This window comes from Lichenostomus cassidix, chromosome 10 (assembly GCF_008360975.1).
Source record: "Lichenostomus cassidix isolate B80296 chromosome 10, HeHo_3.0, whole genome shotgun sequence".
NCBI lineage: Eukaryota > Metazoa > Chordata > Aves > Passeriformes > Meliphagidae > Lichenostomus > Lichenostomus cassidix.
Window position 1 is genome coordinate 2,378,444 of NC_139491.1, and position 14,158 is coordinate 2,392,601.

Sequence of the window (14,158 nt, forward strand, 5' to 3'; positions counted from 1 at the left end):
GACGGTGGTGTTTGTGGAGCCCGAGCCGCTATCGCTGGCGCTGGGGAGGGATGTGGTGGCTGCCGGGGCAGCGGCGTGGCTGGGCATCCAGCCGTGCTCGGGTCGTCGCCGCGGTGGGAGCGGGAGGCAGGGCCCGACGGACGCGTAGCGTTCGTCAGCGAGGGCGATTGCGATAGAGATGTTGGGTGACAAGTTGCAGGGATGACGGTGAGCAACTTCAAATCGACAAGTATATTGTGCTCTCCTGTAACGCCCAGCTCTGTCCACATTGGTAACACAGTCCACCGGACTACAAAACATCAAAGGGAGCTTTCCCTGGACCTACTCTGCACGTGTCCTGCTGATAAATGGCAGTGTTTTCCCTCTGCTGTTGATGCTACTTATGCATGGGTCTAATCTGTTTTGTTCTGCAGCAAAACACCCGTGTGCATCCTGTTCTTGTCTCTCTTAACAGCCTTATAGATAAGGAAAAGTAGGAACTGAGCAACCTGGGCTAGTGGAAGCTGTCCCTGCCTATGTCAGGGGGGCTGGAAAGAGAAGCTCTTTAAAGTCTCTTTTGACCCAATCCATTCAGTGTTTTTTCTATGGATTGTTAAAAAAAAAAAAAAGAAAAACAAAAAACCGACAAGAACCCTGTAAGCAGCCCAGCATGGTCAGAGGGAGAAAAGTGTGTGTTAGATTTATCAAAGATTAGCTGCTAGGGTGTTTAGAAGGCAAGACTGTGGGTTAGTCGTATCATAAATCTCGCCACGTGGTCCGTAGCAACCGCGCAAGGAGGAGAAGGCAGTGTAACTCGCGGAAAATAGAAGTGATCTGTGAAGTGGATATAATGAAGCAGGTTTTGTTATTCTGTTGAGATTCCTGGGCAGTACTATGAGAATGGTTTAAAAGTCCCTTTTTTTTTTTTTGAGGGAGGGAGGGAGGAAAGGAAAAGAAGTGAATACTTTAAAGCAAAACTTTAGCAAGTTGAATTTGTGTCTACGTTATCTCCTGCTGCTGTCCAAATTGCCCTGTGTGTTTGTTTATGCTGAGCCTTGGCAGGTCAGCGGCTCCCGACTTTGGGGTGTGTTTTGCTGGCCCTGCTGAGGAGTGTTTGGCTACACTTTCAAAGTTTTTCGGTTTTGAGGGGGTTTTTTTGCCCTTTGGCGGATTTATGCGCTCTCGACGTGGTTAACAGCGAGGTAACGTGTTTCTGCGCTCTGGTGAATTTAATAAACCCTCCCGCGTCGGTGTCAATCAGCGCCGGAGCAGCCTCACCGCGGGGACGGATGCTGTGTCGGAGCCGCGCTGTGCGGGACACGATGCTCCACTCCCAGCCCTGTGGTTTTCAAACTCCCCAAAATGCTGGTCTGGTGACTGAACTACGCACTGGGAGCTGCTGGTCAGCGTGCTGGAGGGGGCTCAGCAGCGAGACAGTATTTTCTTTTTTTTTTTTTTTTAATTTCCTGGAGCTCTTTGTTCTGGGTGGTGGACAGCTTTTGTCTGTTATTGCTGAGCCCGGCATTCAAAGGCAGGCATAGGATACGAGAGGCTCCCCAGCTCTGCTCAGTAACAGCCTTGGAATTAAACATCGTCATTTATATTTAAGTAGGCTTAACTTCTAAATTATTGAAGCTATAAGCTTTCACTAATTTCTACTCTGTATGGCTTTGTTGTCTTTTTTGTTCAGACGAAAAAAGGATTGCTTTCTCCTAAATTGGTGTAATACCCTGTCTTTTTTCTTAATATACATAGAGAGTATCAGGTATCATTTCCCCAGTAACACTCAGAGACTCTGTATGAAATTCAAGCCCACATTTGGGCTTCCTCTCTCTCGGGGGTTCAACAGGAGAATCTCAGGACGTGGTTTTCCCGCGTGGAGGCAGCAGGCAGCCCATGAAATGGGGCAGACGTCTCACAGCCATCTCCTCGTGCACCATGTTTGGGACCTGTGCTCAGGGTGAAGCTGGTGCAGGGGTGTGAGTGTGCAGCCACCCGTGCCTGTGGCACTCAGATGCCTGCTGGAGCCATCGTGGTGCCAAAAGTAAACTTTGGAAGTATACAGAGCAAGGTGAGAGAGGGGGAAAGAGGACAGGTTGGTCCCCTCCTGATGTGCCCTGCCACCTCCTGCACTGGGTATTAGAAATACTAAGCTAGTGTAATTGCGCCTCTTGTTACCTTTGGATCTTGCACAGACCAAGTTCTCGTACTCAGTTAGGAGCTGGCAGAGGGTTCCAGAGGAGAGGATCTGGGCAGAGGATCCCAGATCCAGGATTACAGCCTGGTTCCTCACTCCTCTCCATCCTGTTCAAGCCCAGTTTTGGCCCATGTGCTGTCAGCCTGGCATGGGCCAGCATGGAGCAGCTCAGGAGCAGCACTGCCTGGCAGAGAGCTGCAAAACTGCTTTCATTTTATGTGTGCAAATGAGAAAGTCTCTGTCCTTCTTTTCTGCCTGCCTGAACTTTTTTATTTCTGATTTCCTTACTTCTGAAGGGTCTTGTGTCACAGCATGTGAAGTGCCAAGCAGTGACCCCACGCAATACCAGCCCCTTGTTTCACAAACCCTTGGACTGTGCTGCAAACCCATGGGATGAGCAGACCGTGTGCTTCATTTTGCAGCCTGCAGCGGATCTGGGACAGAAGATGCTTTTTTCTCTGTCCCTTTTCTCCCCAATATTTATGCTTTGCACTCCTCGGCTTTTGGCCCTGGATATTGTCCTTTTATTTAACTAGCAAAACAATGCAAGAATCTCCCTCTGCAGATTAAGAATTCCCATTTAAATCAACTGAATAACATTAGTCAGAAACAGGAATAGTCCATTCAAAATTACTTTGAAATCACAAACTTATTTGAACTTTAGTGGAGCTTTTAGTTTTACAGAGTTTAGAAACTAATAAATTATGTAGCAGGGCTCATGAAAATCTACCCAAGTCTGCTTATCCAAAAGAATATCCAACATTTTGGTTTTGCAAGAAAATAAAAATAATTGTTTACACATGTTCAGGAGTCATTGGCAAGCATATAAAACTGATGGTTAAGGAGGAGAACATGTCAATAATTGCACTTTAAGAGACGGGAGAGGCAAATAGGCGAGTGTATGAGGAAAGCACATAGCACACTGATCTGGCCTTGCTATTATATCAGATGTCACTGTTGTATCGCACCCTCCACTCAAGAGCAGCCAGTCACTTAACAACCCAGACCCACTCTGCGTTGGTAATTTAAAACCAGGGTTTCAGAGCAGACTCAAGGATTTGCTACCTGGTTTTTGTTGTTGTTGTTGTTGTTGTTTTTGTTCTTGCACATGAGATTGTGTTGATGAAGCTGATGGCAAGTCAGGGGATGCAGGTTGTGGCGAGTGGTTCTGCTGGGCTGTGAAGATGCTTTTGCTAAAGGATCGTTGCTGCTGAAACCTGAGAGAATGTGAAAAGGGAGGAAAGAGCTCATGTTTCAAGGCGCTGGTTTTGGGAGTGAGCAGACATCCATGCAGTGCTGGGTTCCTTGAGAAGAACAAGGAGATGCTTTCCTCCATCCTGAATTTCAGGGTGGGAGGTGATAAGGCAGAGGGGATGGAGGGGAGAGTGCTGAGTTTGCTTTGAATCCTCTGGATACAATTGATAGTTTCAAAGTTTTTCATGTGCACACTAACTTCTCCTTTTCCAGAAAGACCTTTCCTTCCCTTTCCTTGCATGCCATCCCTGCCTGCCAGAACTCCAGCTGAAATTCAAGGGCTTGGTGGCAGGGCTGTGCTGGCTGGTGGGGTTTGGCACTGTGATGCTAAGGCGCCTGTGGCGCTTTTGGCAGCCTTGTGCCATCGTCCCAGGCACAGTCTCTGATCCATGAACACCATCACTCACTGCGTGGCCAGTCCATTTCCTGCTGGGTCTGTGCAAGCACCCAGCTGTGGAGACAGCCACCTCCCCGATGCCTTCCTGCAGGGTCAGGGAATAAATTAGGCTGTTGCCCTGTTCTGCATTAGAGCAGCCTTGGGGGCTGAAGGCTGGGGGCACCCCGGCTCTGGCACAGCATTTCCCATCTTGGCTGTGCATTTGCTCTCCGCTTGTGTGCGGTTGTTTCCTGCTCTGTGTTTGTGTCGCTGATGCCCTCTGTGGTGAGGCTGTGATCTGGTCAGGGCTTCAAAACACGTGGGGAATGCAAATAACTGCGCATCCTACGCTCGCCTGGCTGCTGTGCTCTCGGGATGCCTCACTGTGGATGGAGCTGCTGTGGGTAATTAGCTCAGGAAAGGTCTTTGCCCTACACCAACAGGTTTTATCCTGCTTTCTTTAGAGATGGGGGAGCCCACAAGGACCTGGAGCTTGTCCTGGAAAGGCTCTTTGTGCTGTGAATGCTTCCAGCTTCGACAGTGTTCAACAAGCAACCTCCTGGTATTTACTCAGTCTGGTCTCAAATATCAGAAAATTATTTGGGCCAACTTTTTTGGCTCTTTGGGCAGTTTGGCTTCCTCAGCTAAAATCTGTGTCCCCAGTGAGGACAGGGACGCTGGGTGTTTTTGGGCTCTGCATCAGGTGGCTGAGAGGTTGTGTTATCCCTGTCAGAGACCTCCTGCAACCGTTTAACGAGTGGATGTGGTTTATGCTCCCTGATGGAAAAATCGCTTTATATAACCTCTCGTCCAAAAGGAAAGGGAATAAAAATTCGGAGCTAGTAAACTTTACTGCCAGCAAGATGTGGGGCCTGTTACAGCCTATTCACCTCTTCTTTAAATGTAAATTTTCTGGATGCCCTAAAGAGCCAATTTGCACTTTACTGCAGTGCAGTGCTTTCTCCTTAGGGTCTGGGTCAGCCTCAAGGAGATTTAAGAGGGCACCAGCTGGATTTTTAGGCTGCCAATTTCATCAGCCTGAAGCTTGTTATAATCTGTTGGAAAACATATTTCAGGTCCATATATCTCTTCCCTCCACATCCTCCCAGTTGCAGGAGGATTTGAATGAAAAACAACCCACCACTGAAAAAACAGAAGCTGGTTTTCATGTGCCTAGCCCAACCTGCATCCAGGTTTTTGGTCCTAATACTCCTCTGGATCCCACTATAAAATCCTCTGGTCCTATGCATCTTCTTTTGGCTTCACTGGAGCAGGACCGGAGTGGTTATCCTTGGTGATTTATGCGGTGTTATGCTGGGAATAGACACAGTAAATCAGAAGGAGGTAAATCTGTGCTCACGTGAGGCAATTTGCAGGTGGATGTTGTGCTGCTGGTGTGATGGGAAAGGAGCTGGTGCTTTCTTCAGCTCCCAGCAGTGCTCCCATGATGATGCTGCACCAGGAAGAGCAGGGAGGACCCAACTGCTCCCACAGTATCTCGCCTTGCCATGAGCTCAGACTGGGCCATTGGCAGTTTATTTCATCCCTCTGTGATTAATGTTCCCTGTCTAGAACAGGAGTAATAATACAGGCTTCATCTGTTGGGACTGTGTGCTCCCAGGGCAGGGATGGCCCTGCTGGCTGTGGGTCTGGATGAGGTCCAGGAGGATGAGCCAGGATGTGACTGAGGTCCTTGGCGATGGATGTCACTGCTAATTAGAGCAGTGAGATTAGTCACTGAAGCACAGGAGGGAAAGCCAAAATCATGTTTCCCAAATGGAAAAGGACAATACAGGGGTATAACCAAGTTCTTTTGAAGCCCTGAATGTGAATCACAGTGTCAAGTAAAAAATAATTAAACTTATTTTTTTTTTAAATGTACTTCAAAGTGTCTTTTAAGCTTCCCATTAATTCGAAGTTCTTTCTCTCAGCGCTAAATAAATCTCTTGGTTCAAAAGCACAAGTGCTAATTGGTTTCTCTGAGTATGCCTGTCTGCTTGATCAATAGGGGAAGTAGTTTTTGTTAAATATTTGCACATATAGTCACATATTGTATTGCTCGGGGAGATGGTAAATGTTTCTCAAAAGGAGACTTGTAGAATGAGGATTCCAGTAATTTTCTTGTGGCCTTTATGTCAGAGCTAATCACACTGCCTCCCTTCATCCCTTTGCAGAAAGCAAAGCAGTTTTCCCTCGCGCACTGCCGACGTCGAGACGAGCGGGCTGTTCAGCTGCCTGCCTGACACCCTGGCTCCAACTGCAAACTCGAGCTGCCACGAGCAGAGTTGTACAGTTTCTGCCTCGAGCAGGGAGTGGCTGTGAGCCACGCTGCCTCGCAGTCTGTTTTGGGAAGTACCTGGAATGTTGTGTGGGGTTTGGATACACAGCCAGCTGTTGGAGAGGGTTAGGGTTTTGAGACTCCCTGAATGAATGTGCACAGCCTCAGCAAATTCCTTGCTATCTCTCAATTAATTGCACTTTTACTATTTCCGTGTGCCTTTGGAGTGTCGTTTACTTCCAACTTTGCAGCATCATTTCTGTGCCTCACTGCTAACTGCAATCCGTTCTTTATGCTGATGGAATTGGGTCCCTCTCTCCCACCGTTGCCTCCTTACCCTGTCAGTGCTCTCCCTCTGGCTCAGCTGAGATGACCTCTAGAGCAAACACCAGGAACCTTCTTGTCCCACCATGGAGATTCCTCTGGGAGCATCTGTCCCTCTCTCTCATATCCTAAGCATCCTGGGAAAAGAGGGCTCAGGGTTCAGAGTCTGCCTTTGAGACAGGTGAAAGACAGAGCTTGGCTTCTCCCAAATCCCCAGGTGGGGTGAACTAAGCTTCTCCCCATATGTCTGGTTAGTTGGTCACCTGGCCCTGAAACTCCAGGAAAGAGGCAGTGGGATTTCTTCAAGGTCTGATAAGCATCCCATGAGAAAAACCTGAGTTGAGTAGGAATTTGGGTGCTTCTGGGCACTGCAGAGTGTCTACAGGTTACAAACCAGTTGCACAGTGTCACACCTCAAGTCACAGTCCTGCTCTTGAGTGCAGCCTAAGGAGACCCCAGGACCAGTGTCCATCCCCATTCCATCAAATGTCTGAGGACACCCTCCTAATTACGAGTGTCATCACTCCTGCAGATCGAGCAGCCTGGAGTGAGGATGCAGACCGAATGTTTATGGAGGCAAACATGATTATCTCCAATCACAGGCCTTAATGATGGTTGTTATAATGACAGCAATTGTGGGAAGGGCATGTAATTATGTTGATTCTTCCTTTTATTGTACATATAATAATAAGCTGTTTTATCTAAGAGTACAGGGGTGCTGGGGGAAGATGGGGCATTTATTTAATTAGGGGGTTTTTTCTGATTGCATGTTAGACTAAATCCTGAAATCTTCAATCTTTCTGGAGTCAGAAGTCCCTCTTGGCTCAGTATCAGCATGCAAGGGTCCTTATCCTACCTAACTCTCCAGAGCACCCACACAGGGAATAGGGCCCCAGCATGGTGTTGAGACTCTGGCCACTTTGCAGAAAAATGCAGAGCATTCATCTAATTCCTTAATTTTCACCAAAAAAAAGTAATTGATGGGTTTGTGCTGGCTGCAGTCTGACTTGCTGAGAGGACCCCAGGGCTATCTCATAAAAAAGAAGTCACAGTGAGCGATAGATCACCAAGATGGCTGGGGCTAGCCTGACAATTTAAGACTTAATGGGTTAATAAAGTGTGTGTTTTAGGTGCCTGTCACTAAGTGGGGTTTGTCCATTCCTTGCACATACTCATACCTTGTTGGCAGTACCTTTGGCCTGGCCCTGCAGTACCACTGCTGTCTTTGTCTGCTCCGTCCATCTGCCTCGGCTCAGGTTGCACTCAATGTTTATCCCCCGTAATCCAATTTAAGTTGCCGTAGAAAGCAGTGGGGATTTACAGAAAGAAAGAAAAAAATCTCACTGGGTTTGCAGAGCAGAAAAGACAGACTTTTTTTCCCTTCTCTTTCTTTAGTGTAACTGCCTTTTCTCATCTCTGTTATTCTTACCATGCATTAACAGTCTACCCTCCACTCTGGTTTTGAGCCTAGTGTGGGGGGATCCTGTCCTTGGTGGGGTTTGTATGAGGGGCAGGCATTACAAAGCCTGTGCTGTGGCTGGTGTTTGCCAAGAGATATTGCTTGTGTGTGTCCCAATTCTGTGGGAAGCTGTGGAGTTGTCCCCCTGAGCCTGTAAAAGAGGGAAGCTCTCCATGACAGGTTGGGAAACCACCCATTGAAGGGCCAATGCATAAGTAAACTGTTAGAAAGCTTTTTTCCATATTTGGATGAAATCATAGTTTTCTTACTCTGCTGGAATTTCTTCACCATTGCTGTTCTTTTAAAAAAACCCAGTTCACCTCCATCCCTGCATTTACAGCCTTCAAATATCTATAGAACTCCTGTTTCTTGGTCACTTTTTGTCTTTCATGTCTGCATATGTTTTGGCCAATCTTTAAGCAATAGTTCTATTTCTGTCATCTTCTCTACTGTCTGATTATGACTATAGGGCAAATTATACCCTCACAAGGTGCGCTGTGACCAAGTGAAGCATAACATGCCAAAGACACAGCGTTTAAATGTTCTGTTGGCAAAAGAAGTAAATTAGGATGTATCTGTGTGATGGGAAGCGAGGGTTTGCCTATTGTTGGTACAAATTCTGCAATAACTTATCTCTAGTGGACATCGTTTAGCGTAATTGCTTTGCAAGAAACCTTTTGTGTGGCTGAGCCAGAACATTGTGCATTTGTATTTTGGTGCTTAACTTGCTCTTCATTAAGGGCTGAATAGCACCATGCTTTGCCTGTTACAGCGTGAGAGAGACCAAAGTGACAGAAGGGCACGGTGTTGCGTGCGAGAGGCAAACAGCCTCCTGCTCTGCCAAGCGGGAGAAGTGTCGGGAAGATGCCGGTGGCAATATGGTCTGAATCGGGAGCTGCTGATCCCCCCTTCACCCCCGCCGGCTGTGCTGCAAACGGGTCTGGGGCACGGTGCAGCCCCTCTCTGCCTGGTTATGTGGGGAGAGGAATGGCTTTCCAGCACTGGTGAGCACTTCTGCTCCTCGGCTGGGAAAGGCTGACACCATGTGCTTGTGCAGGTTTTAATTGCCTATTGCTGCATGCCTGCAATGGGAGGTGAAGAGGCAATCTTCAGGGGAGTGTGGAGTGGAGCTGAGGTTTGGCAAGCTGCTGGAGGGGTGTGCCTGTCTTCTTCACTGAAGCCTCCAAAGGCAGCCTTGAAGGACTTTCCCTGTGGCTGTGCTTTAAGAAATTGCACCCTGAGGTTCTGAGAGCAAAGCCTGGGGAGGAAAAACATGCCCATGGGTTTTGTGTTTCTCTGAAACACTTGCACCTTGTAGCCCGTTCAAAATGTTTCCATCATCCCCTGTTTCCTGCCACAGCAGTTCATTCTTGCTGCTACTCCTGGACATGCTGCTGACTCTGTCCTACTCTCTTAATTTTAGATTTTGGCCGTTCCTCTGAGCTGGCATTCGTTGTGGAGCCTAGTGATGACATAGCTGTGCAGGAGCAACCCTTGATCCTCTACTGCCAGGTGGAGGGCATCCAGCCCATCACCATCACATGGCGGAAGAACGGTGTGATGATCGTGGACAGTGAGAATGCCTTTATGTTGGCCAATGGATCTCTCTACGTCTCCCGCTTCCAAAGGGTCCGGGGAGATGGGTCCTCGGATGAAGGCGAGTATGACTGCATGGCACAGAACCACTACGGGCTCCTGGTGAGCCGGAAGGCGAAGATTCAGGCAGCGAGTAAGTATGAGCACTGTTCCACCCCCACCCCGCAGGGCAATCCCACAAGGGGTTTGTTGGGAAGCAGGAGGGCGGCATGGTGGGTGCTCGGTTTTCATGGAGGGGGGATTAAAGAGAGGGAAGAGAAAAAACCCTGGAACCGGTGTCGAAATCTGGCTGGCATCTAATCTGTGTAGCTGTCCAAATGTGAAAGAAGAGCTCATCAGCTTTCTTGGGTAGAAAACTAAAAACCACCTTCTAACAGTAAATTCTCTGTGTTGGAGGTGTAAGTTACATTGAAATCGTGCAGTGAAGTAGTCTGTGGTTTTTGTATCTCCTGCGGTGAGTTTGGAAGCCCTTTTGCTGTGCAGCACAGCTGGGCTCTGCTTGGCAGGCAGTGCTTCCCAAACCATAGGCAAAGAGCTCCTGAAGGTCATGGTATCTTTCATTTTGTTATTTAATGCTGGCAGTGTAGAGGCAGCAAGGTCTTATTTACTACCTGGCAGGCAGTGCCTTTGGGGGCAAGGCTAACAACACCAGACAGATTATCTGATCGGGGAGCCTGGAGGAGGAGAGATGAAAATGTCAGTGAGGGAATGAAATTTAAAGGTGGGGGAGGAAGGATCCCAGGGCAGGCTGTGACTGCAGCCCTACACGCTACCTGGCTTTAGCCCATTGCATTGCCCTGGCCAGAGTGGTTGGTCCTATTGGGTCTCTTGGTTCTCCCCTGTCAGCTCTGGTTTCTGGCTGGTATTTGTCCCAGGACTAATGGCAAAGCTGAGTAGTTTCTGTCCCTGTTGTGTTGGTGGCCTGCTATGCCCACACACTCTGAGGGGGCTCTGGGAGTGCAACCACTGATCCTTTTTGCATTCAACCAGAAGTTGCTGCTGGGTGTGATTTCTATGTGGATGTGAGGATGGATATGTGGTAGGGCAGCGAGACCTGTCAGAACGCTGGTTTGTTAAGTTCTGCTGAAAGGCTCTTCAACTCGTCTGGGAGATGGCTACTGCTCTTCTTTCCGTGCAAGCCACTTACTAATGCTTCTGTTGCATTTTCAAATTATCATCATGATTTTTTGGTGCAAAGCAGGAGAAGTTTAAGGCACAGTCTGGGGCTGAGGTCCCCTGTCTTCATTCCCAAACTGGGGGGCCTTTTGGAGCACTGCCGCCTGCTCCCCACAGCGCCAGGGCCGGCTGGCAGCCCACCAAGGGAACACTCCAGCCCTTGTGTATAACAATTCCTGAGTGCATGAAGTGGCCATCTGCAAACCTAGCTTTTCAGGAGTGTAAGAAGTGACATTGTCCAGGAGCCAAGGGCTTTGGGGCCGTGCCAGATTAGCAGCTGGATCTCAAACTTGTCAGTCTTGTGGTGCTAAACCTTGGAGCACTTTTGGTGAACAGCTCTGGCATTTATGAGCTGGAAGCCGACTGATGCACAAGCACAATGCCAAACTTCTTGGACCTGTAAACGGGAGACATGAGAGCCAGAGGAATTACCTTTGGGATTGTGGATTGTCAATACACACTGTTATCTTGGCTCCTGCATCAATATGTATGTGATGTGCTGTGTGTCCCTGAATAGCGTTTCCTTTTGTATCCATAGCTTCACATGAATCAAAATGAAAAAGGGATCATGTTGAAAATGCTCTGGACTCTATTCTGGCTTCAGGCTTGGTTTGTTGCCAGCCCTGAGAAGAGGTCTGGGTGAAGCCAGCACAAACAGGGGGCCCCCCAGCCTTGATGCCACAGGTGCCTGTGGATAATGGGAATGAAACAGGGTGTTGTAGGCAGATGTAACCTGCTGCTCAGGGCAAGCTGCCCTGCTGTGCCTGAGCTGCAGGAACACACACTTGCACTTAGGACTGCTTAATCATAGATGAAATCTCCTGAGAATGAATCACAGTTGTACCCTGAGCCCCCAAGTCTCAGGCTGGTTACACGCAAGAGATAGTGATTTTCCTTGCTCTAAGTCCCAATCAGCAAGTCAAAGGAGAAGGGTAATTATCCCCATTTTAGGGACCTTTGCATTGAAGGAATGGGTGCTGGCTGCCTGGAAGGGAAAAAAAGCCAAGCGCTAAGCAGACCTTTGCAGAGCAGAGTAAATACTGCTGGTGGGTAAAACCTCATCCCAGTGCTGATCTCTTCTTCTCTCTGAGCCTGACATCTGAACACAAAAGCAAAGGAGAAATAAAAATGTTTCACAAACAAAAATCTTGAAAGTTGATCAAGGCCATGCTACTGAGGAATAAAAGAGATCTGACAGAGCGGAGCCCCTCGAGAGCTCTGTTGCACTTTTCGCTGTCTTCAAAGGCAGGCTGTTAGTCTCATATCACCGTTACAGACCCCGGCTTTGTGTTATTGCTTGGAATATAATCTTCTTGACTTGGAGGAATGTACATATTTGCATTCAGGAAATGTGGGCTGGATATCATATTTTTATGTTTCAAATTTACTTCAACACTTGGCATTGAGTAAAATTTAACTGGAAGAATATGCTGTTCTCAGCCGCTGCGCGTGCGGCCCTGATGGGCTCAAGGTGCTGGCAGCTTCCTTATGGAGTGAGTGCATCTTAAACCCTTCCTCCTAAAGATTAACTTATTAAATTTATTTAATTAAAGTCAGGGGTATTTCTGTATGTCACCATTATTAATCAAAGATACTCAGCGGAAGGAAGTGGACTTTGGCTGGTTTGTGGATTGGCTGGTCAGGTGCTAAATACGCTGATGGTATTTTTGAAGTGTAACTTTCTTTTGAACAAGCACAAGTGTGCAAGAAGCCTATGCGTGACTGAGCTGAATGGGGAGGTCCTCAGAATTTCTACCCTCTGCCTAACACCCCGGTTGGAATTCTTTCAGTTGCTGTTTCTGTGTCTGTTTAAACCCTGGTGTGTTAGTTTAAAAGGTTGTGGAATGCAACATGTTTTTATAATCTGATCAGGTTATTGAATGCAGATCTTTTCTGTCTCCCAGTGACAGTTTCGTAATTTCATATGACTCCGAGCTGTCTTAATTAAAATCAGTTTCATAGTCAGAGTGTTCTCCGGAGGCACCGCTTGGCTGTGTTTTCACAGGTCTCTGAGGAGCTGGATTTCCCCTGTGCATGCCAGCAGCTGAACGTGCCTTGGCTCTCTGTGGATGAAGGTACCCTCTGAGCAATTGTAGCATCCAGAGTCCACTCCTCTGGAAGGTGGGCTCCCCAGAACACAACCATCTTTCTACTCATCACCACCCTTTGCTTAACTTGGCCTTACTTGATCTGATCGTGTTGTCTCATGGCATTTCCAGCCCTTTTTGCCAGTGCTGTAATTTGATGGACCTGGCTCCACGTCATCATAAATCACAGCCCAGCCAGTGGAGTAAGACCCATTGATTATATCACTCAATAACAAGCAGTTACCACTAATTGGAAATCACCATCAAACTGGGTATCGGATCAGGCTCTGCACGTATCCAGCCTGAGAGCAGCAATTTTCCCTGTTTGATCTGATGCTTAAAAAAAAAAAAAAAAAAAAGGAGAGGGGAATTAAGTCAATGGTGCAATTTAGAGCCAAAGAGATTTCTTGAAGTTTGGTGAATTGGACCTGCCCAATATTTGAAGTACTGCAGGACCTGATAATAGCTCTGGATAGATCTGGGCCTGTAAAGACATTTTCTTCATCATGTCTTGCTGTAGGGTGACTGGTTTGTAGTCAAGCATAACAGCACACATCCCTGTGCTCTTTTCTGCTCGCTGACTCCCTTTCCTTCTGCATCCTGTCCCAAATCCTGCTCCTTCATCCCACTGTGTGTGGCTGTCCATGGCACTTACCCTGCCAGCAGGCGGGCAGGATTGATAGCTTGGGCAAGGCAGATGTTGTGACTTCTCTCTGCATTGATCCCTGCAGACAGCAGCAGCAGCTCCTCTCGCCCAGCCTGGGGACAAACATGCTGTCCCCACAAACACACTGGCCACTATGACCTCGAGGCCAAAGGCCTTCAGGTCATTGGCAGAATATAGAAGTGGGGAGGGCTGGTGCATATGCAAACTTGCAGGTTGGTTTCCCTGCCAAGCTGTGTGGCATGGGGAGGAGGTTGGGAATCACAGGGATTTTAAAGCAGCAAAGATCTTCCCATCGTTTCAGCTCCTCTGCACAGAATATATTCAGGGTTTAACCTGCAGCCCCCTTTCCAGGCTCTGGGGTGGTGGGAAGAGCTGCTGAGCCCAAATAATGGCAGCATTTATAAGAGTGTAGAGACAAGAAGGAAGTCTAAAAGGATTAGGGAGAGACAAAGGGGGCTGATTATTTTATGGGTCACAATACAAGGCATTAGAGTGAGATCACAAAGGGATGTAATTACAAAAGAAGGCCATACTGGGGGGGATCAAACCAGGATTAGAGTGGGAAATGTTTTTACACAGTTTTGTTCCACTCATTATGAAGTTAGCATTTTAAATTAAGGTTTAAATAAGGTGGCACCAAAGTTGTCACCAAGGTATTTCCTGGGCAATGCCACTGTTTGGATGCAGATTGCGAGCCTCAGCTCAAAACATCGAGGCAGACCTTAAACACGAGGGTTTCTCTTGTGCCTGTACAGGATCTGTGTT

General features: G+C 47.8%; 1 protein-coding gene across 1 annotated transcript in view; it reads left to right on the plus strand.

Annotated features, from left to right (window-relative positions):
- IGDCC3 (immunoglobulin superfamily DCC subclass member 3) overlaps positions 1-14,158 on the plus strand; it is a 94,263-nt gene that overhangs the window by 811 nt on the left and 79,294 nt on the right. Inside the window, exon 2 of the mRNA XM_085070293.1 lies at positions 9,291-9,596. Coding sequence (XP_084926419.1) covers positions 9,291-9,596 — 306 coding nt within the window. The remainder of the gene's footprint in view (positions 1-9,290; positions 9,597-14,158) is intronic.